This window comes from Nerophis lumbriciformis, linkage group LG03, assembly GCF_033978685.3.
Source record: "Nerophis lumbriciformis linkage group LG03, RoL_Nlum_v2.1, whole genome shotgun sequence".
Lineage (NCBI taxonomy): Eukaryota > Metazoa > Chordata > Actinopteri > Syngnathiformes > Syngnathidae > Nerophis > Nerophis lumbriciformis.
The window spans coordinates 19567639-19592454 of NC_084550.2; the positions used below are offsets into that span (position 1 = coordinate 19567639).

The following is a 24816-nucleotide window of genomic DNA, read 5'->3' on the forward strand; positions in this document are numbered from 1 at the left end:
TATATATATGTGTGTGAAATTTTGTGGAGGAATTATGGTGTGGGGTTGTTTTTCAGGAGTTGGGCTTGGCCCCTTAGTTCCAGCGAAAGGAACTTTGAATGCTCCAGGATACCAAAACATTTTGGACAATTCCATGCTCCCCAACCTTGTGGGAACAGTTTGGAGCGGGCCCCTTCCTCTTCCAACACGACTGTGCACCAGTGCACAAAGCAAGGTCCATAAAGACATGGATGACAGAGTCTGGTGTGGATGAACTTGACTGGCCTGCACAGAGTCCTGACCTGAACCCAATAGGACACCTTTGGGATGAATTAGAACGGAGACTGAGAGCCAGGCCTTCACTTCAGTGTGTGACCTCACCAATGCGCTTTCAGAAGAATGGTGGAAAATTCCTATAAACACGCTCCGCAACCTTGTGGACAGCCCTCCCAGAAGAGTTGTAATAGCTGCAAAAGGTGGACCGACATCATATTGAACCCTATGGGTTAGGAATGGGATGGCACTTCAAGTTCATGTATGAGTCAAGGCATGTGCCCAAATACTTTTGGCAATATAGTGTATAAATTAATTACATTTTTCAAAATGCGGACCCAAGTGGAAAAAGTTTGGATCTAATAAAACCCCCATGCGACTGTTGTATTTGATCAATTCCACATCGTTATGCATATTTTGATCACATTGCTCATTAAAATGAATATAAATTAATTCATTTCCATATACTGTATGTGCACTGAACCAAAGTAAGAGTTAAAATAAGGTACATTTAAGAATGATGATGCTGTTCAGAATCCATTTTTCTATATTTCCCCCTTGTGTGGAAAGCGAAGAAGTAAAGGCTATTGTGTTCACCACTCTGTAATTGCTGTATTGATCGTCTGCTGGCTTGATTTGGGTCAGAGTGGGCATTTATTGACTGGATAAGATCGTCTCTTTTACAACCCGACCGCACCACTTCACAGCTGCTCTTTGCCAAGTGAGAGTTGAAAGCTTGCTACTCTTCTGCCGTTACTGAAACTCGGCAACCTCCGAGCATCACGACGGGTAAGTTGGACTCTGCGACTCTCACCTTATAGCAGCAGCATCATGACCACCGATGCCTTTACAAATATCATAATGCTCAGTTTGGATGGAAACTGCAGCTGCTTGTCTTTCTGTTTTTGTTTATATACAGTCGTGGTCAAAAGGCCTCACCTTTTCTCCTCCAAACATTTTGCAGGGTATTGTGGCCAAACAGGTCAAATTTTTGTTTCACCTGACCACAGAACTTTCCTCCAGAAGGTCTTATCTTTGTCCATGTGATGTCAGATGAAACAAAAATATAGCTGTTTGGCCACAATACACAGCAATATGTTTGGAGGAGAAAAGGTGAGGCCTTTAATCCCAGGAACACCATTCCTACCGTTAAACATGGTGGTGGTGGTTTTATACTCAGGGCCTGTTTTGCTGCCAATGGAACTGGTGCTTTACAGAGAGTAAATGGGACCACGAAAAAGGAGGATTACCCCCAAATAAAATCATCAGGCCGGAGGTTGGGTCTTGGGTGCAGTTAGGTGTTCCAACAGGACAATAACACCAAACACATGTCAAAAGTGGTAAAGTAATGGCTAAATCAGGCTAGAATTAAGGCCTTCCTAAAGTCTTGACTTAAAGGCCTACTGAAACCCACTACTACCGACCACGCAGTCTGATAGTTTACACATCAATGATGAAATCTTAACATTGCAACACATGCCAATACGGCCGGGTTAGCTTACTAAAGTGCAATTTTAAATTTCGCGCAACATATCCTGCTGAAAACGTCCCGGTATGATGACGCCTGCGCGTGACGTCACGGATTGTGGAGGACATTTTGGGACAGCATGGTGGCCAGCTATTAAGTCGTCTGTTTTCATCGCAAAATTCCACAGTATTCTGGACATCTGTGTTGGTGAATCTTTTGCAATTTGTTCAATGAACAATGGAGACAGCAAAGAAGAAAGCTGTAGGTGGGAAGCGGTGTATTGAGGCCGGCTGCAGCAACACAAACACAGCCGGTGTTTCATTGTTTACATTCCAGGAAGATGACAGTCAAGCTTTACCATTGGCCTGTGGAGAACTGGGACAACAGAGACTCTTACCAGGAGGACTTTGAGTTGGATGCGCAGACGCGGTACCGTGAGTACGTATGCAGCTGCGGCTTCCAAACATTTGATCGCTTGCCCGTACGTGCGTGCCGCTATGTGCATGTCACATACGTAACTTTTGGGACTTTGGGGAAATATATGTGCTGTATGAACTTTGGGGAGGTGAACGGTACTTTGGGCTGTGGGATTGAGTGTGTTGTGCAGGTGTTTGAGTTGTATTGGCGGGTTATATGGACGGGAGGGGGGAGGTGTTTGTTATGCGGGATTAATTTGTGGCATATTAAATATAAGCCTGGTTGTGTTGCGGCTAATAGAGTACATATACTGTATGTCTTGTGTTTATTTACTGTTTTAGTCATTCCCAGCTGAATATCAGGTCCCACCCGCCTCTCACAGCATCTTCCCTATCTGAATCGCTCCCACTGCCCTCTAGTCCTTTACTCTCACTTTCCTCATCCACAAATCTTTCATCCTCGCTCAAATTAATGGGGAAATCGTCGCTTTCTCGGTCCGAATCGCTCTCGCTGCTGGTGGCCATGATTGTAAACAATGTGCAGATGTGAGGAGCTCCACAACCTGTGACGTCACGCTACTCGTCTGCTACTTCCGGTACAGGCAAGGCTTTTTTATCAGCGACCAAAAGTTGCAAACTTTATCGTCGATGTTCTCTACTAAATCCTTTCAGCAAAAATATGGCAATATCGCGAAATGATCAAGTATGACACATAGAATGGACCTGCTATCCCCGTTTAAATAAGAAAATCACATTTCAGTAGGCCTTTAAACGTGTGGACAATGCTGAAGAAACAAGTCCGTGTCAGAAAACCAACACATTTTAGCTGAACTGCACCAATTTTGTCAAGAACAAATGACATGTCTCATCATATTTTTCATGAAGTAATTTGAGGTGGCCATTTCTACAAAGGTTTTAATCACATCATACTAGTTAAAGGAACAAAAAAAACTAGGTTAAGTTACAGTCATGGTCAAAAGTCTGACATCACATGGACAAAGATAAGACCTTCTGGAGGAAAGTTCCGTGGTCAGATGAAACAAAAATTGAGCTGTTTGGCCACAATACCCAGCAATTGTGAGTTCAAATCCCGGCCCAGACCAAAGACTATAAAAATGGGACCCATTACCTCCCTGCTTGGCACTCAGCATCAAGGGTTGAAATTGGGGGGTTAAATCACCAAAATGAATCCCGGGCGCGGCCACCGCTGCTGCTAACTGCTCCCCTCACCTCCCAGGGGGTGATCAAGGGTGATGGGTCAAATGCAGAGAATAATTTTGCCACACCTAGTGTGTGTGTGTGACAATCATTGGCACTTTAACTTTAACTTAATATGTTTGTAGGAGAAAAGTTGAGGCCTTTAATCCCCAGGAACACCATACCTACCGCCAAGCATGGTGGTGGTAGTATTATGCTCTAGGCCTGTTTTGCTGGTGCTTTACAGAGAGTAAATGGGACAATGAAAAAGGAGGATTACCTCCAAATAAAATCATCAGCCCGGAGGTTGGGTCTTGGGCGCAGTTGGGTGTTCCAACAGGACAATGACCCCAAACACACGTCAAAAGTGGTAAAGGAATGGCTAAATCAGGCTAGAATGAAGGTTTTAGAATGGCCTTCCCAAAGTCCCTGACTTAAACGTGTGGACAATGCTGAAGAAACAAGTCTGTGTCAGAAAACCAACACATTTTAGCTGAACTGCACCAATTTTGTCAAGAACAAATGACATGTCTCATCATATTTTTCATGAAGTAATTCGAGGTGGCCATTTCCACAAAGTTTTTAATCACATCATACTAGTTAAAGGAACAAAAAAAACTAGGTTAAGTTACAGTCGTGGTCAAAAGTCTGACATCACATGGACAAAAGGTAAGACCTTCTGGAGGAAAGTTCCGTGGTGAGATGAAACAAAAATTGAGCTGTTTGGCCACAATACCCAGCAATTGTGAGTTCAAATCCCGGCCCAGACCAAAGACTATAAAAATGGGACCCATTGCCTCCCTGCTTGGCACTCAGCATCAAGTGTTGAAATTGGGGGGTTAAATCACCAAAATGATTCCCGGGCGCGGCCACCGCTGCTGCTAACTGCTCCCCTCACCTCCCAGGGGGTGATCAAGGGTGATGGGTCAAATGCAGAGAATAATTTCGCCACACCTAGTGTGTGTGTGTGACAATCATTGGTACTTTAACTTTAACTTAATATGTTTGGAGGAGAAAAGTTGAGGCCTTTAATCCCAGGAACACCATGCCTACCGCCAAGCATGGTGGTGGTAGTATTATGCTCTAGGCCTGTTTTGCTGGTGCTTTACAGAGAGTAAATGGGACAATGAAAAAGGAGGATTACCTCCAAATAAAATCATCAGCCCGGAGGTTGGGTCTTGGGCGCAGTTGGGTGTTCCAACAGGACAATGACCCCAAACACACGTCAAAAGTGGTAAAGGAATGGCTAAATCAGGCTAGAATGAAGGTTTTAGAATGGCCTTCCCAAAGTCCCTGACTTAAACGTGTGGACAATGCTGAAGAAACAAGTCTGTGTCAGAAAACCAACACATTTTAGCTGAACTGCACCAATTTTGTCAAGAACAAATGACATGTCTCATCATATTTTTCATGAAGTAATTCGAGGTGGCCATTTCCACAAAGTTTTTAATCACATCATACTAGTTAAAGGAACAAAAAAAACTAGGTTAAGTTACAGTCGTGGTCAAAAGTCTGACATCACATGGACAAAAGGTAAGACCTTCTGGAGGAAAGTTCCGTGGTGAGATGAAACAAAAATTGAGCTGTTTGGCCACAATACCCAGCAATTGTGAGTTCAAATCCCGGCCCAGACCAAAGACTATAAAAATGGGACCCATTGCCTCCCTGCTTGGCACTCAGCATCAAGTGTTGAAATTGGGGGGTTAAATCACCAAAATGATTCCCGGGCGCGGCCACCGCTGCTGCTAACTGCTCCCCTCACCTCCCAGGGGGTGATCAAGGGTGATGGGTCAAATGCAGAGAATAATTTCGCCACACCTAGTGTGTGTGTGTGACAATCATTGGTACTTTAACTTTAACTTAATATGTTTGGAGGAGAAAAGTTGAGGCCTTTAATCCCAGGAACACCATGTCTACCGCCAAGCATGGTGGTGGTAGTATTATGCTCTAGGCCTGTTTTGCTGGTGCTTTGCAGAGAGTAAATGGAACAATTATAAATGGAGGATTACCTCCAAATAAAATCATCAGGCCGGAGGTTGGGTCTTGGGCGCAGTTGGGTGACCCCAAACACACGTCAAAAGTGGTAAAGGAATGGCTAAATCAGGCTAGAATTAAGGTTTTAGAATGGCCTTCCCAAAGTCGACGTGTGGACAATGCTGAAGAAACAAGTCTGTGTCAGAAAACCAACACATTTTAGCTGAACTGCACCAATTTTGTCAAGAGGAGTGGTCAAAAATTCAAGCAGAAGCTTGTGAATGGCTACCAAAAGCGCCTTATTGCAGTGAAACTTGCCAAGTAAGCAAATATTAACATTGCTGTATGTATACTTTTGACCCAGCACATTTGCTCACATACTAAATTCATAAAAGAACCAAACTTCATGAATGTTTTTTTTTGGGGACCAACAAGTATGTGCTCACAAAAAAAAAAAAAAAAAGAGTTGTAGAAATGATTGGAAACTCAAGACAGCCATGACATTATGTTCTTTACAAGTGTACGTAAACTTTTGACCACGACTGTTGCCTTATGGCAATTTCATGCATACAAAAAAGAAAGAAATCACAACTGAATATTGCTCAGGCTTAAAAACTAATTCCTTACTTCCTTTTGATTGTACATAAACAGTGAAGTGTTCATGTTGTAATGCCCCACACAACCAGCAGGGGGCAGTAAAATATTAGAAAATGGGGTCATTTACCTTTTATGAGTTATCTCCAACTTTCTCAGCCTCTTTTCCCCATCCACTGTAGACATTTAACCACTTTTGATCCGTTTATAGACAAAAACCACACAATTGTGAGGTGAGCAAGAATGCAGTATATTCTGAAACATATTCCGCACAATCAGATGTCTCTGACCTTTCACCTTTTGCAGCATGCTGTCATCAGCATCCACGCCTGGGTCTCGAGCGGACCAGGAGGAGCACTACCGCTTCCTCCACAGCATGTTGATGGAGAAGAAGCTGCACATGCTCTTCAAGGTGAGGATCCCTGAAAACAACCCAAAAAATGTCCTCAGTTTTGTTGGATTATGTGTAGTATTCCTAGTAAAAGGTTAATAAATGTTGAGTAAAACTGTGGGAAAACCAACAATACCATTTAATATTCTCATCATATTCATTTCATGATACCTTTCCTTTTAATGTAATTAAATACCCAAGCGTGATATTTTTTTTAGAATACATTTATAATTTTCCTTATTAAAAATGTGTAAAATTGTTAAACGCAGTAAGTTAAAGTTAAAGTACCAATGATTGTCACACACACACACTAGGTGTGGCGAAATTATTCCCTGCATTTGACCCATCACCCTCGATCACCCCCTGGGAGGCGAGGGGAGCAGTGGGCAGCAGCGGTGGCCGCGCCCGGGAATCATTTTGGGTGATTTAACCCCCCAATTCCAACCCTTAATAACAAACTACTAGTGAGAAACCTATCAGTAGGAATGGATCATTTTTTGGGCACCAATTCACGTAAAATCCAACAGTGGCATGTTTCGGGTACCTGGGTTGCACTTCGTATTTTTGGCACTGCAGCAGCACTGACAGCGGACTCAGCCGAGCTACCCTAGGTAATGTTGCAGTGTTCAATGCCAACAAAGGGATTGACTCAAAAAATTAGTAGTAAGGCTCCAGATGCTAATATAAATTAATTTTGCTATTGACATGCTACTGATTAGCATTAGCGATTTTACACGGCGATTTATTTAAACACAGCTACATTTTGTTGATTAAACTACAACTAAGATGGGTGTTACTATCAAACAGCTGGCGCAAAATACCGTATTTTCCGGACTATGGAGCGCACCAGTATATTAGTCACACCCACCAAATTTTAGGCAAAAAAAAAAATCCATATGATAGCCGCACAGAACTATAAACCGCAGATATATTCGTAGTGAAATTAATTATTTACACAGAAAGATTCTGGAAGTTTATTTACATACATTAATTCTTTCCAAACGGTGTCTGTAACAAGGCAGTAAAACGGCTGCTCAAACAAAACAGAAGTCATCGTCACAGACCCACTGGCTGCGGAAGCTAGCTCCCCAATCAGCTAATCAGACTCAATAACTCCACGGTGACGTTTTGGTGAATTTACTGAGGAATTTGTGAAACTGAATACCAACAGACACTCATAAACGTGTTAGCATATTAGCTATTGTAATTTTGCTATTGACATGCTACTGATTAGCATTAGCGATTTTACATGGCGATTTTTTTAAACACAGCTAGATTTTGTTAATTAAACTACAACTAAGATGGGTGTTACGATCAAACAGCTGGCGCAAAATACCGTATTTTCCGGACTATGGAGCGCACCAGTATATTAGTCACACCCACCAAATTTTAGGGAACAAAAAAAATCCATATTATAGCCGCACCGAACTATAAACCGCAGATATATTCGTAGTGAAATTAATTATCTACACAAAAAAGATTCTGGAAGTTTATTTACATACATTAATTCTTTCCAAACGGTGTCTGTAACAAGGCAGTAAAATGGCTGCTCAAACAAAACAGAAGTCATTGTCACGGACCCACTGGCTGCGGAAGCTAGCTCCCCAATCAGCTGAACAGACTCAATAACTCCACGGTGACGTTTTGGTGAATTTACTGAGGAATTTGTGAAACTGGAACAATACAAAAATATTGCCATTTTAAGTTAATAATACTAACAGACACTCGTAAACGTGTTAGCATATTAGCTAATGCAGTGTTTTTCAACCTTTTTTGAGCCAAGGCACATTTTTTTCATAAAAAAAAAAAATTGTTGACACTGAGAAATAGTTAATCATTTTCCCCATGCAGTATGTTTATTATTGTTGTCATACTGCACTGGATCATACTTGAGGGCTCTTATTTTGGCGAGCTTAATATTAACAACACTGTCGATAGTCATGCATTGCAAAAAGTCAGTGTTCAAAAATAAGAAAATTAGGGGTGTTTTATTTGAAATAAGCAAAATTATCTGCCAATAAAACAAGAAAATTTGGCTTGTCAAGACTTTCCAAAACAAGTCAAATTAGCTAACCTCAATGAACCCAAAAATACCTTAAAATAAGTATATTCTCACTAATAAGTGCACTTTTCTTGGTAGGAAAAAAAAAAAAAAGACACCTTTTTGCTCAATATGTTGAAAAATATTCTTAAATTAAGTAAATGCTAGTGCCATTATCAAATCAAATCAAATCAAATCAAATCAACTTTATTCATAAAGCACATTTAAAATTTACCACAGGGGTAGCCAAAGTGCTGTACAATGGGCAGGTTAAAAGATAATACGAGTACCGAGCAAACACAACACAACACAAACAAAACACGATAAAAAATAAATAAATAAAATAGAATAAATAAAAACATAAAAAACATAAAATCAGGTTCACAGCATGTGTATTATTATTATTATTATTATTATCTTGACATAATGATATGCGCTCGGCATCACATTTCTTGAAACCGGCAAACTTATACTAATAACTAGTTTATTTTTGTTAATGGAAAGGCAACAAAGCAACCGCTTGTTACTGTCGGGGTCGACGAGCCGCTCAGGCAAATTATATGGTCTAAAAATGCATTTTTCCATCGATAACATGACATAATCACGCCAAGTGTATGTTCTTTCAGTCAACGAGAGCGCAAGGAATATATATATATATATATATATATATATATATATATATATATATATATATATATATATATATATATATATATATATATATATATATATATATACATACCTGCCAACTTTTGAAATCAGAAAAACCTAGTAGCCAGGGTCCAAGGGCCGCAGGCCCCGGTAGGTCCAGGACAAAGTCCTGGTGGGGGGTTCCTTCGCCCCCCGACGCAAAATGATTATTAGCATTCAGACAGGTTAAAATGTTGCTAAAACCATCACTTTTCTATCAGTCACAGTGACTTTTCAAAACAAAAATATTACAGCAAAAATCATATGGGTTGATTGACATGTTTAATCTGTAAGCTAACTTCAATAGTTTGAAATTATTTTGACAGTTAATGCCAGTTATCCTGTCAACCTTTCACAAGACTTCAATTTGTTAATTGAAAGTATAAACAGTATAAACACTTTTTACAGTAAACAAATGGTAAAACAGTACTAAACAATTCCATTTAAAAAAAAATTGGTGTCATTATTAACTTTCTGTCCAAGCTTGTATAATCTACTGCCTTGTTCAATTGTAAAAAATATTCTGTGCCTAAAATTCACATTTCTATCACAATTATCATACTGTAAACATGGCAAGCTAACTTCATTAAAATTAATAGTCATGTCAATAGCATGGAATTACAATTCAAATGTAGTTTTTTTGTAAGCCTTTCAAAAGAATTCAAAATATGAAAAATTAATGAAAATTAATTTAAGCCATCAGACACTTGAAAAGTGGCACATCACATCTCTAATGTAATCATTTTAACTTTTCAACAGAAATAGCACTGCAAAAATATTAAGGACATTCTTCTGTATTTTGGTAGTTATGCTGTCAACATTTAACAAGATTTCTTCAACTTGGACTTGAAAGCATAAATAGTATAAACACTTTTAACAGTATAACAGTACTAAACAATTCCAATAGATAACATTGGTGTCATTACCTTTTTGTTTGCTCAATTATTGCCTCCGTAAATAAAACTTCGGCATTTATCACATCCAAAGAATCTGTTTGGGCGACGAAAAATGTTGAAAGTTTTCCACTTGTATCGCTAGCAACGGCATTAGACTTGTATTTTTTTGTCCCAACGTGGTCTTTTACATCGCTAATTCCTCCGTGTCCGATCGAAAAATCTTGTCTGCACAAGGTGCAATTCGCGTAGTTTTCACCCTTTTTGGAACGGATAATTATTCCCGGATAGGCTTTTGAATATTCTTCACAGAATGACTGCAGTTTTCTTTTCGGTTTAAGACTCGTTTGCGATTTTTCTCCGGCTGATTCCATGATCGTTCGCTCGTTTGGAAACAATGGCAACAGGTGCCTCGTGCTTGGCAGCGGTGCTATAAATAGCCTCGCGCATGGCATTCGGAATGGCTCGATAGGAAGTTACAGGAAGCAGTGTCGATTGTCATTGTTGTTACGCAATTTCGTGAATAAAACTTTTTAAAAAATTATTTTTTTTAATTAATGAAAAACCGTATTTTTTATCACTGCAACCGTAACCCGGAATAGGTTGGTGAAAACCGTACTAATTACGGGAAAACCGGAGTAGTTGGCAGGTATGTATATATATATATATATATATATATATATATATACATACAAAAAAAATGTTATTGTAATTTTGAAGAATTCATCTGAATGTGCATGAACTATTTCTGTTTAAATTTTTTAGAAATGTCACATGTTTAAAGGCCTACTGAAATTACATTTTTTTTAATTCAAACGGGGATAGCAGATCCATTCTATGTGTCATACTTGATCATTTTGCGATATTGCCATATTTTTGCTGAAAGGATTTAGTAGAGACATACTTGCCAACCCTCCCGAATTTTCCGGGAGACTCCCGAAATTCAGCGCCTCTCCCGAAAACCTCCCGGGACAAATATTCTCCCGAAAATCTCCCGATTTTCAGCCGGAGCTGGAGGCCACGCCCCCTCCAGCTATGAGGACCTGAGTGAGGACAGCCTTTTTTTCACGATGGGAGGACAACAGGGTGACAATAACTAAATCATCCAGACTAGAGACAATTTGTATTATGTTTATCTTACCTAAAAATAAATATATATCTTTTTTTTTTTTAAATAACTAAATACATTTTTACTATATTTTGCTAAAAACATCAAAATTAATTGTATTTTTATTTGTATTTTTTCTGACTCCTTATTACATCCAGCCATAGAATTATACATTAAAATAAACATATTTGAAATAATTAATTTTAAATTATCATAATAATTCATTTAAAATGACCATATTTAATTATTAAAATAATTGCTTGTTTATCAACAACTTTAGCATTTTATTCATTACATTTTGAAGCTCTCAGAAGCCAAGTTATGTTATATTCCTTAATATTTATTTATGCAAGTTTGAAGTATCAATTATCTAAACACAGCTTTGTTTGCATATTTACAGGATGTATATATATATATATATATATATATATATATATATTATATATTATATATATATATATACATATATATATATATGTGTGTGTGTATTAAATACTTGACTTGGTGAATTCTAGCTGTCAATATACTCCTCCCCTCTTAACCACGCCCCCAACCACGTTGCGCCCCACCCCCGAACACGCCCCCCCACCCTCCACCCCCCACCTCCCGAAATCGGAGGTCTCAAGGTTGGCAAGTATGGTAGAGAACATCGACGATAAAGTTCGCAACTTTTGGTCGCTGATAAAAAAAAAAAGCCTCGCCTGTACCGGAAGTAGCGTGACATCACAAGTAGAAAGACTCCTCACATTTCCCCATTGTTTACACCAGCAGCGAGAGCGATTCGGACCAAGAAAGCGACGATTATCCCATTAATTTGAGCGAGGATGAAAGATTCGTAGATGAAAAAGGTGAGAGTGAAGGACTAGAGTGCAGTGCAGGACGTACCTTTTTTCGCTCTGACCGTAACTTAGGTACAAGGGCTCATTGGATTTCACACTCTCTCCTTTTTCTATTGTATTTTAAACCACCTCTGATACTATATCCTCTTGAAAATGAGAGTTGAGAACGCGAAATGGACATTCACAGTGACTTTTATCTCAGCTCTGTTATTTTCCGTTTTTTCGACTGTTTTCCGTACCTTGGAGACATCATGCCTCGTCGGTGTGTTGTCGGAGGGTGTAACAACACGAACAGGGACGGATTCAAGTTGCACCAGTGGCCCAAAGATGCGAAAGTGGCAAGAAATTGGACGTTCGTTCCGCACACTTTACCGACGAAAGCTATGCTACGATAGAGATGGCAAGAATGTGTGGATATCCTGCGACACTCAAAGCAGATGCATTTCCAACGATAAAGTCAAAGAAATCTGCCGCCAGACCCCCATTGAATCTGCCGGAGTGTGTGAGCAATTCAGGGACAAAGGACCTCGGTAGCACGGCAAGCAATGGCGGCAGTTTGTTCCCGCAGACGAGCGAGCTAAACCCCCTGGATGTCTTGGCTCACACCATCCCGAAGATGATCAAGAGAAGAATATCGACCCTAGCTTCCCTGGCCTGCTGACATGAGGGTATGTCTACAGAATATATTAATTGATGAAAATTGGGCTGTCTGCACTCTCAAAATGCATGTTGTTGCCAAATGTATATCATATGCTGTAAACCTAGTTCATAGTTGTTAGTTTCCTTTAATGCCAAACAAACACATACCAATCGTTGGTTAGAAGGCGATCGCCGAATTCGTCCTCACTTTCTCCCATGTCGCTGGCTGTCGTGTCGTTTTCGTCGGTTTCGCTTGCATACGGTTCAAACCGATATGGCTCAATAGCTTCAGTTTCTTCTTCAATTTCATTTTTCGCTACCTGCCTCCACACGACAACCATCCGTTTCAATACATGCGTAATCTGTTGAATCGCTTAAGCCGCTGAAATCCGAGTCTGAATCCGAGCTAATGTCGCTATAGCTTGCTGTTCTTTCCGCCATGTTTGTTTGTGTTGGCATCACTATGTGACGTCACAGGAAATTGGACGGGTGGTTAAAATCAGGCACTTTGAAGCTTTTTTTAGGGATATTGCGTGATGGGTAAAATTTTGAAAAAAACTTTGAAAAATATAATAAGCCACTGGGAACTGATTTTTAATGGTTTTAACCATTCTGAAATTGTGATAATGTTCCCCTTTAAGCTGGCGACCGACTTATTCCAAAATGTCTGATTCAACTACTGACATCACGCGCATACGTCATCATACCTAGACGTTTTCAACCGGAAGTTTCCCGGGAAATTTAAAATTGCACTTTATAAGTTAACCCGGCCGTATTGGCATGTGTTGCAATGTTAAGATTTCATCATTGATGTATAAACTATCAGACTGCGTGGTCGGTAGTAGTGGGTTTCAGTAGGCCTTTAAATATTAACTGTCAGTCTACTGGACTGTGACAACTTTACTACTTTATGAGTACGTATTTTCTATTGTTTCATTGAAAATAAAACAGCAAAGTATATCCGTTTTAATTATGAGACAAAATTGTGTCAAAGTCATGATTTTTTTTTCATGCTTGAAATAAGAAATGATTACCGTATTTTTCGGAGTATAAGTCGCACCTGCCGAAAATGCATAATAAAGAAGGAAAAAAAACATGTAAATCGCACTGGAGCCCGGCCAAACTATGAAAAAAACTGCGACTTATTGTCTGAAAAATACGGTACTTTAAAAAAGTAGTTTTATAGACTAGACTAGACTAGACTTCCTTTTTGTTGTCATTCAAATTTGAACTTTACAGCACAGATAAGAACGAAATTTCGTTACACAAGCTCATGGTAGTGCAGGATAAAAAAGCAATAAGGTGCATATATAAATAAATAAATAAATAAATATAAATAAAATATAAATATATATATAAAATCAATAAATATATATAATTATATATAAATAAATAAATGGATTACTAGATAACTAGGTCTGGTGAAGATAAGGTCCTTTTTTTCTTTCTTTCTTTTTTCCCTCTTTTTTTTAGATAAGATAAATAAATATTTTCTTGGATAATAAAGAAAGTAAAACAATATAACAATAATTACATTTAAAAAAAAAGAAAAAATAGTAATTAAATGAAAATGTTAGTGGACCAGCAGCACAAACAATCAAGTGTGCTTTAGGGACTGTGTTGTGTCCCTTGCAGAAGTGTTGTCCATGTTGTGGGAACCAGAATATTGATAGCAGAAAGAAACAACCCCTTTTGTGTGAGTGAGTGTGTATGAGTGTGAATGGGGGAGGGAGGTTTTTTTTGGGTTGATGCACTAGTTCAGGGGTCGGCAACCCAAAATGTTGAAAGAGCCATATTGGACCAAAAATACAAAAACAAATCTGTCTGGAGCCGCAAAAAATTAAATCTATATAACATACAGATAGTGTGTCATGAGATATACATTGAATTAAGAGGACTTAAAGGAAACTAAATGAGCTCAAATATAGCTACAAATGAGGCATAATGATGCAATATGTACATACAGCTAGCCTAAATAGCATGTTAGCATCGATTAGCTTGCAGTCATGCAGTGACCAAATATGCCTGATTAGCACTCCAACAAGTCAATAACATCAACAAAACTCACCTTTGTGCATTCACACACACGTTTGGTGGACAAAATGAGACAGAAAAAAAAGCATAAAACACGTCCTAGAAAGTCGGAGAAAGTTGTACATGTAAACAAACTAAGGTGAGTTCAAGGACCACCAAAATTAGTAGGACAAAACGGCGCTCGCCAAATACTCAAATCAGTGAAGCATGTTTAATATAAACAGTGTGATTTATAACAATTAGGAAGGTTTGTGTCATGTTTCTCTTCCTACAGACAAAAAATATATTTTTCCCCCTCATCTTTTTCCATTTTTCATACATTTTTGGGGGTGGGGGGGGTGATGACACAGCTTTGCAAGAGTTGATATTCTAGTTTCAAGCATGTTTTACTCAATATAGGTCATGAAATCTCACTTACTGAGATCATTTAGGACCCTTAAAACAAGTAATGACTCTAACATCAAATCTGCTTAGTGAGAAGAATTATCTTATCAGACAGAAAATAAGCAAATATCACCCTTATTTGAGGTATTTAATCTTACTTAGATTTCAGTTTTTGCAGTGTGCCGCGGTGCTTGCCCCACTATTTGAGAAGCACCGGTGTACCGTGATCGTTGTGTGGTGTCCCTTAAAGCAGTGATAGCCACACCGAACTATAAACCGCAGATATACAGCACAGATAAGAACGAAATTTCGTTACATAAGCTCATGGTAGTGCAGGATAAAAAAGCAATAAGGTGCATATATAAATAAATAAATACATATAAATAATATATAAATATATATATAAAATCAATAAATATATATAATTATATATAAATAAATAAATTGATTACTGTACAGATAAATATATTGCACTTTTTCACATGCGTCCACGTTTATGGATGTATGTTATATTGTCTTAATATTGCAGCGAGTTAATCCATTTTGGGGGGAGTTGAGGGGATAATTTAATACTTGTGAGTGTTGATGACACAGCTTTGCAACAGTTGATATTCTAGTTTCAAGCATGTTTTACTCAATATAGGTCATTTAGGACCAAAACCCTTAAAACAAGTAAAAGACTCTAACATAAAATATGCTTAGTGAGAAGAATTATCTTATCAGACAGAAAATAAGCAAATATCACCCTTATTTGAAGTATTTAATCTTACTTAGATTTCAGTTTTTGCAGTGTGCCGCGGTGCTTGCCCCACTATTTGAGAAGCACCGGTGTACCGTGATCGTTGTGTGGTGTCCTTTAAAGCAGTGGTTCTCAACCTTTTTTCAGTGATGTACCCCCCTGTGAACATTTTTTTTAATTCAAGTACCCCCTAATCAGAGCAAAGCATTTTGGTTGAGATAAAGAAGTAAAATACAGCACTATGTCATCATTTGCTGATTTATTAAATTGTATAACAGTGCAAAATATTGCTCATTTGTAGTGGTCTTTCTTGAACTATTTGGAAAAAAAAGATATAAAAATAACTAAAAACTTGTTGAAAAATAAACAAGTGATTCAATTATAAGTATGTCCACAAAAAATCTAGCTGTCAACACTGAATATTGCATCATTGCATTGTAATGAATGGAATAGCCTACTTGATTTGATGTTCAGTTTATGAACTTACATTCATATTTTGTTGAAGTATTATTCAAGAAATACATTTATAAAGGATTTTTGAATTGTTGCTATTTTTAGAATATTTAAAAAAAAAATCTCACGTACCCCTTGGCATACCTTCAAGTACCCCCGTTTGAGAACTACTGCTTTAAAGTGCATAAAAGAACTTCATCGCCATGCTTGAAACTGACTTTGCAGATCTACGAGCGACTGCGGCGCTTCGTGAAGCGTGCTCCCGTCCCCGTCGAAGAGCGTGCGAGCAGTCTGGCCTCACATGTAAGCTCCTCTCAAACATCTTTTAGCAGACAAACACACACATGACAGGATGACCGCGGATCGCTTTCATTCGTTCATTTCTCTTTAAAAAACCCACAAAAAAAACCCTCATTGTGATTAAAATCTATTTGATGTCCGATAATGGCTTTTTTTGCCGATATCCGATATTGTCCAACTCTTAATGACCGATTCCGATATCAACCGATACCGATATATACAGTCGTGGAATTAACACATTATTATGCCTAATTTTGTAGTGGTGCCCCGCTGGATGCATTAAACAATGTAACAAGGTTTTCCCAAATAAATCAACTCAAGTTATGGAAAAAAAATGCCAACATGGCACTGCCATATTTATTATTGATTTTTTTTAACATGCCTCAAAATAGCAGCTTGGAATTTGGGACACGCTCTCCCTGAGAGGTTGAGGTGGGCAGGGTTTGGTAGGGGGTGTATATTGTAGCGTCCCGGAGGAGTTAGTGCTGCAAGGGCTTCTGGGTATTTGTCCTGTTGTGTTTACGTTATGTTCTCCCGAAATGTGTTTTGTCATTCTTGTTTGGTGTGGGTTCACAGTGTGGCGCATATTTGCAACAGTGTTAAAGTTGTTTATACGGCCACCCTCAGTGTGACCTGTATGGCTCTTGACCAAGTATGCGTTGCATTCACTTGTGTGTGTGAAAAAGCCATAGATATTATGTAACTGGACCGGCACGCAAAGGCAGTGCCTTTAAGGTTTATTGGCGCTCTGTACTTCTCCCTATGTCCGTGTACACAGCGGCGTTTTATAAAGTCATACATTTTAGTCTTTGAAACCTGTCATGTCTGTGTAATCATGTTTTGTTTTAAGTCATGTTTTGTTTAGTTTCTGGCTTTTCACTCCCTTGTCTTGTTTGCATGATTACCCATTATTTTCACCTGTTCCACGTTTGGACTCATTGTGCACTCTTGTTTGTCACCATAGCAACCATTAGTTTTCACCTGTCACGTCACGCACCTGTTTCACGTTTTGAGTCACGCACCTGTTTTCGTTAATCATGTCTGTGTTATTTAAGCTTTTCATTTTCTGTTGTTCGTCCTGACGACATCCCCGCATTTATGACCCCTGTCACACTCTATGTACCTCTGTGCACTTCATGTCCATGCCAAGTAAGTTTGTTTATTATTGCCACAGTTAGTGTTTTTTTTTGTTGTTCATAGTTTTTTGCCCCCGTGCAAGTCTTTTGTTTTCGTTAGTCAAGTTTGTACATCCGCCTTGAGCGCGCCTTTTGTTCATTTGAGTGTTATTATTAAAAATGTATTTACATTCACGCCATGACCAGTCCAATTCACTTGCACCTCGGGAGAACAAACCAAGCCATAGTCCAAGTCTTGACAGATGTCGTCAGCAAAAAAGTTCTCCCGCAAGATTGGACGAAGGAACGTGGGAGGTCCTGCGCGCCATGGAAGCTGAGACGCTCCGCTATTCCCCCACGGAGCGCAAGGAACTCATGTGGGGTCCGACCGGCAAACTGGTGCCGATCAGCTCCGTTTGGCCCGGGGACGTTGGCGCGTCATCCCAGCCACGGAAACGCCGCCAAAGGAGAGGGACGTCAGGTAGAACTTCCGCGAGCCAGCAGGACACGCCGCTCCCACAAGCCCCGCCCCCTCCGGGCGGAAGCAAGCAGCAGTCTGCCCGGCTTCCCCAGGATGACATCACAGCCCAGGATTTTTTTTTCAACTCTTTTTCTTTTGAACACCCGCCTCCAACAAAATACTCTAATGCCATGACTTTGATAAAACATTATCAAAACATGTTTTTAGAAATCAGGTCTAATCAGTCCAAGCCACGCCCCTATTTCATGCCCCGCCCCCCAAGACTCAAGTCCCGCCCCCCAAGACTCAAGTCCCGCCCCCTTCACAATTTTTTTATTTTTTCCGCCCACACAACCCCAGGTGGGGGATAAAAAAAACATTGTGGACAACTTAAAGGGGAAGTTTCAGCCCCCCTCCAGACCTCCCTCCGCCCACCCCTAGAGAGAGTTCCAGACCGCAGGGAGCGCGTCTGGTATCCGCCCCTTGAGGGGGGGCTGGGGTCGGGAGCTGTGTTGGGGGGGTGGCTCGGCATCACCATGCCAAGCCACAGCCTCCAGCACGGCCGCCACCACCAGTCTTCCGACCTGCCAAGCCACAGCCTCCAGCACGGCCACCACCACCGGTCTTTCACCATGCCAAGCCGCAACCCCCAGCTAGGCCACCTCCACCTGCACCAAGGCTAGCACCAGTTGCTGCACCACGGCTAGCACATGTCGCTGCACCACGGCTAGCACCTGTCGCTGCACCACGGCTAGCACCTGTCGCAGCTGCACGGCTAGCACCTGTCGCAGCTCCACGGCTAGCACCTGTTGCAGCTCCACGGCTAGCACCTGTCGCCGCACCAAGGCTAGCACCAGCTCCACGACACCAAGACCAAAACCAAGACCCTCCACGCCAAGTCCAAGACCAAGACCCTCCACGCCAAGTGCCGCCAGTCGCAGCTCCACGACGCCAAGTGCCGCCAGTCGCAGCTCCACGACGCCAAGTGCCGCCAGTCGCAGCTCCACGACGCCAAGTGCCGCCAGTCGCAGCTCCACGACGCCAAGACCCGCCATGCCAAGACCAAGACCCGCCATGCCAAGACCAAGACCCGCCATGCCAAGACCAAGACCCGCCATGCCAAGACCAAGACACGCCAAGCCAAGACCAAGACACGCCATGCCAAGACCAAGACACGCCATGCCAAGGCCAAGACACGCCATGCCAAGACCAAGACCCGCCATGCCAAGACCAAGACGCGCCACGCCGCGCTTCGCCGCCTGACGCGCCACGCCGAGCTTCGCTGCCTGCATCATCTGCTGCTTCCACGCCTGCCACGAGGACGACGCGCCTTCCTCCTCGTCGGCCACGGATATGGCCGCTACCTGGTCGCCCGCCACGCCAAGTGCGCCCACCTCCCAGTCGGCCACGAATGTGGCTATTCCCTGGGCGCCCGCCTCGCCTGCTGCAGCGGCGTTCCACTCGCCGCCGCCACCTAACTCTGCCCCGGTGGATACGGGGACACGTGGTCTGGCGACCCACCGCGATGTCCCCCTCCCGCCCTCCCATGACTCTTGTTAATTTTTTTATGGACATCTGGTATCTGTCCTTAAGGGAGGGGCTCTGTCATGTCTGTGTAATCATGTTTTGTTTTAAGTCATGTTTTGTTTAGTTTCTGGCTTTTCACTCCCTTGTCTTGTTTGCATGATTACCCATTAGTTTCACCTGTTCCACGTTTGGACTCATTGTGCACTCTTGTTTGTCACCATAGCAACCATTAGTTTTCACCTGTCACGTCACGCACCTGTTTCACGTTTTGAGTCACACACCTGTTTTCGTTAATCATGTCTGTGTTATTTAAGCTTTTCATTTTCTGTTGTTCGTCCTGACGACATCCCCGCATTTATGACCCCTGTCACACTCTGTCCACCTCTGCACACTTCATGTCCATGCCAAGTAAGTTTGTTTATTATTGCCACAGTTAGTGTTTTTTGTTGTTGTTCATAGTTTTTTGCCCCGTGCAAGTCTTTTGTTTTCGTTAGTCAAGTTTGTACATCCGCCTTGAGCGCGCCTTTTGTTCATTTGAGTGTTATTATTAAAAATGTATTTACCTTCACGCCATGACCAGTCCAATTCACTTGCACCTCGGGAGAACAAACCAAGCCATAGTCCAAGTCTTGACAAAACCGATACCGATAATTTCCGATATTACATTTTAAAGCATTTATCGTCCGATAATATCGGCGGTCCGATATTATCGGACATCTCTACTATTTGACAAGAGTGACCTGGCCAAGAGGGCAGCAAAAACAACAACAAACAGTAGCAGTCACACACTATAGTTAAAAGCATAACTTAGCTACAACATAAACATACAAACCCCAAAACCAGTGAAGTTGGCACTTTGTGTAAATGGTAAATAAAAACAGAATACAATGATTTGCAAATCCTTTTCAATTTATATTCAATTGAATAGACTGCAAAGACAAGATATTTAATGTTCCAACTGAGAAACTTTTTGCAAACATTAGCTCATTTGGAATTTGATGCCTGCAACATGTTTCAAAAAATGCTGGCACAAGTGTCAAAAAAGACTGAGAAAGTTGGGGAATGCTCATCAAACACTTATTTGGAACATCCCACAGGTGAACAAGGCTAATTGGGAACAGGTGGGTGCCATGATTGGGTATAAAAGCAGCTTCCATGAAATGCTCAGTCATTCACAAACAAGGACGGGGTGAGGGTCACCACTTTGTCAACAAATGTGTGACCAAATTGTTCAACAGTTTAGGAACGACATTTCTCAACGAACTAGGGATTTCACCATCTACGGTCTGTAATATCATCAAAAGGTTCAGAGAATCTGGAGAAATCACTGCACGTAACATTGAATGCTCCTGACCTTCGATCCCTCAGGCGGTACTGCATCAAAAAGCGACACCAGTGTGTAAAGGATATCACCACATGGGCTCAGGAACACTTCAGAAAACCACTGTCAGTAACTCCAGCTCTTTGCTACATCTGTAAGTGCAAGTTAAAACTCTACTATGCAAAGCGAAAGCCATTTATCAACAACACCCAGAAACGCTGCCGGCTTCGCTGGGCCCGAGCTCATCTAAGATGGACTGATGCAAAATGGAAAAGAGTTCTGTGGTCTGAAGAGTCCACATTTCAAATTGTTTTTGGATACTGTGGACGTCGTGTCCTCCGGACCAAAGAGGAAAAGAACCATCCGGATTGTTATAGGCGCAAAGTTGAAAAGCCAGCATCTGTGATGGTACGAAGGTGTATTAGTGCCCAAGACATGGGTAACTTACACATCTGTGAAGGCACCATTAATGCTGAAAGGTACATACAGGTTTTGTAACAACAAGTGTCGTCTTTTTCATGGACGCCCCTGCTTATTTCAGCAAGACAATGCCAAGCCACATTCAGCACGTGTTACAACAGCATGGCTTCGTAAAAAAAGAGTGCGGGTACTTCCCAGGCCCGCCTGCAGTCCAGACCTGTCTCCCATCGAAAATGTGTGGCACATTATGAAGCGTAAAATACGACAGCGGAGACTCCGGACTGTTGAACGACTGACGCTCTACATAAAACAAAAATGGGAAAAAATTCCACTTTCAAAGCTTCAACAATTAGTTTCCTCAGTTCCCAATCGTTTTTTGAGTGTTGTTAAAAGGAAAGGCCGTGTAACACAGTGGTGAACATGCCCTTTCCCAACTACTTTGGCACGTGTTGCAGCCATGAAATTCTAAGTTAATTAATATTTGCAAAAAACAGTTTATGAGTTTGAACATCAAATATCTTGTCTTTGTAGCATATTCAATTGAATATGGGTTGAAAATTATTTGCAAATCATTGTATTCCGTTTATATTTACATCTAACACAATTTCCCAACTCATATGGAAACGGGGTTTGTAAGCTGTACATCAAGCAAGAGTGGGAAAGAATTCCACCTGAAAAGCTTCAAAAATGTGTCTCTTCAGTTCTCAAACATTTACTGAGTGTTGTTAAAAGAAAAGGCCATGTAACACAGTGGTAAAAATGCCCATGTGCCAACTTTTTTGCAATGTGTTGCTGCCATTAAATTCTAAGTTAATGATTATTTGCCCAAAAAAAAGAAGTTTCTCAGTTCGAACATTAAATATCTTGTCTTTGCAGTCTATTCATTTGAATATAAGTTGAAAAGGATTTGCAAATCATTGTATTCTGTTTTTATTTACCATTTACACAACGTGCCAACTTCACTGGTTTTGGGTTTCGTAAAACACAACAAAATGATTCCATAAAAACACTTTAAAACCATTCACAGTGCCCAATAAAAAACAGCTTCTCAATATTTGAAAATGGCCTGAAATTCCCCCAAAGTGACGAGTTCAGGTAGCCTCAGATCCTTTTGTAATTCATTCAGCAAATCTGATGCCAAGACTTGTGTTGGCTCTAGGAGTCAACGCACCACAAAAATCCTGTGAACGCAAACTGCAGCGACTGGAGTCTCGACATATAAAATAACATAAATAAGGGGGAACCACACTGTCACACAGAAGCAATGAAGGTGGCACAGGACTGTAAACTGTAGGAAATATTTGCAAATAATCACCATTAGACTCTGTCAAGTGTATCTGAAAGCAGATACAGCGTGATTTATCAACAGGGAGCCTGAAATTCCCCCAAAGTGATGAGTTCAGGTAGCCTCAGATCCTTTTGTTATTCATTCTATGACTATGGAGTAGCAAATCTGAAGGCTTTGTGTTGGCTCTAGGAATCAATGTCCTGTGAACGCAAACTGTAGCGACTGGAGTCTCTACACATAAAATAACATAAATAAGGGGGAACCACACTGTCACAGAGAAGCAACGAACGTGGCACAGGACTGTAAACCGTAGGAAATATTTGCATAGAATCACCATTAGACTCTGTCAAGTGTATCTGAAAGCAGATACAGTGTGATTTTTCAACAGAGAGCCTGAAATTCCCCCAAAGGGATGAGTTCAGGTAGCCTCAGATCCTTTTATAATTAATTCTATGACTATGGAGTAGCAAATCGGAAGGCTTTGTGTTGGCTCTAGGAATCAATGCCCTGTGAACGCAAACTGTAGCGACTGGAGTCTCGACACATAAAATATTATAAATAAGGGGGAATCACACTGTCATACAGAAGCAATGAACGTGGCACAGGACCGTAAACCGTAGGAAATATTTGCATAGAATCACCGTTAGACTCTGTCAAGTGTATCTGAAAGCAGATAGAGTGTGATTTTTCAACAGGGAGCCTGAAATTCCCCCCAAGCGATGAGTTCAGGTAGCCTCAGATTCTTTTATAATTCATTCTATGACTATGGAGTAGCAAATCTGAAGGCTTTGTCTTGGCTCTAGGAATCAATGCCCTGTGAACGCAAACTGTAGCGACTGGAGTCTCGACACATACAAAAACATAAACAAGGGGGAATCACACTGTCACACAGAAGCAATGAAGGTGGCACAGGACTGTAAACTGTAGGACATATTTGCATAGAATTACCATTAGACTCTGTCTAGTGTATCTGAAAGCAGATACGGCGTGATTTTTCAACAGGGAGCCTGAAATTCCCTCAAAGTGATGAGTTCAAGTAGCCTCAGATTCTTTTATAATTCATTCTATGACTATGGAGTAGCAAATCGGAAGGCTTTGTGTTGGCTCTAGGAATCAATGCCCTGTGAACACAAACCGTAGCGACTGGAGTCTCGACACATAACATAACACAAAGAAGGGGGAACCACACTGTCACACAGAAGCAATGAACGTGGCACAGGACTGTAAACCGTAGAAAATATTTGCATAGAATCACCATTAGACTCTGTCAAGTGCATCTGAAAGCAGATACAGCGTGATTTTTCAACATGGAGCCTGAAATTCCCCTAAAGTGATGAGTTCAGGTAGCCTCAGATTCTTTTATAATTCATTCTATGACTATGGAGTAGCAAATCTGGCTCTAGGAATCAATGCCCTGTGAACGCAAACTGTAGCGACTGGAGTCTCGACACATCAAACAACATAAATAAGGGGGAATCACACTGTCATACAGAAGCAATGAAGGTGGCACAGGACTGTAAACTGTAAGAAATATTTGCATAGAATCACCATTAGACTCTGTCAAGTGTATCTAAAAGGAGATACAGCGTTATTTATCAACAGGGAGCCTGAAATTCCCCCAAAGTGGTGAGTTCAGGTAGCCTCAGATCCTTTTATAATTCATTCTATGACTATGGCGTAGCAAATCTGAAAGGCTTTGTGTTGGCTTTAGGAATCAATGTCCTGTGAACGCAAACTGTAGCGACTGGAGTCTCGACACATAAAATAACATAAATAAGGGGGAACCACACTGTCACAAAGAAGCAATAAACGTGGCACAGGACTGTAAACCGTAGGAAATATTTGCATAGAATTACAATTGGACTCTGTCAAGTGTATCTGAAAGCAGATACAGTTTGATTTTTCAACAGGGAACATGAAATTCCCCCAAATTGATGAGTTCAGGGAGCCTCAGATTCTTTTATAATTCATTCTATGACTATGGAGTAGCAAATCTGAAGGCTTTGTGTTGGCTCTAGGAATCAATGCCCTGTGAACGCAAACTGTAGCGACCGGAGTCTCGACACATAAAAGAACATAATTAAGGGGGAACCACACTGTCACACAGAAGCAATGAACGTGGCACAGGACTGTAAACCCTAGGAAATATTTGCATAGATTCACCGTTAGACTCTGTCTAGTGTATCTGAAAGCAGATACGACGTGATTTTTCAACAGGGAGCCTGAAATTCCCCCAAAGTGATGAGTTCAGGTAGCCTCAGATTCTTTTATAA

At 40.9% G+C, this 24816-nt stretch overlaps 1 protein-coding gene across 1 annotated transcript in view; it reads left to right on the plus strand.

Moving 5' to 3' along the window:
* The first annotated feature begins 981 nt into the window (after positions 1–981).
* The window catches only part of LOC133580575 (MAGUK p55 subfamily member 7-like), a 140044-nt gene continuing 116209 nt past the window's right edge, over positions 982–24816 (plus strand). Inside the window, exons 1-3 of the mRNA XM_061934869.1 lie at positions 982–1041; positions 6208–6313; positions 16338–16415. Coding sequence (XP_061790853.1) covers positions 6209–6313; positions 16338–16415 — 183 coding nt within the window. The 5' untranslated portion in view covers positions 982–1041; position 6208. The remainder of the gene's footprint in view (positions 1042–6207; positions 6314–16337; positions 16416–24816) is intronic.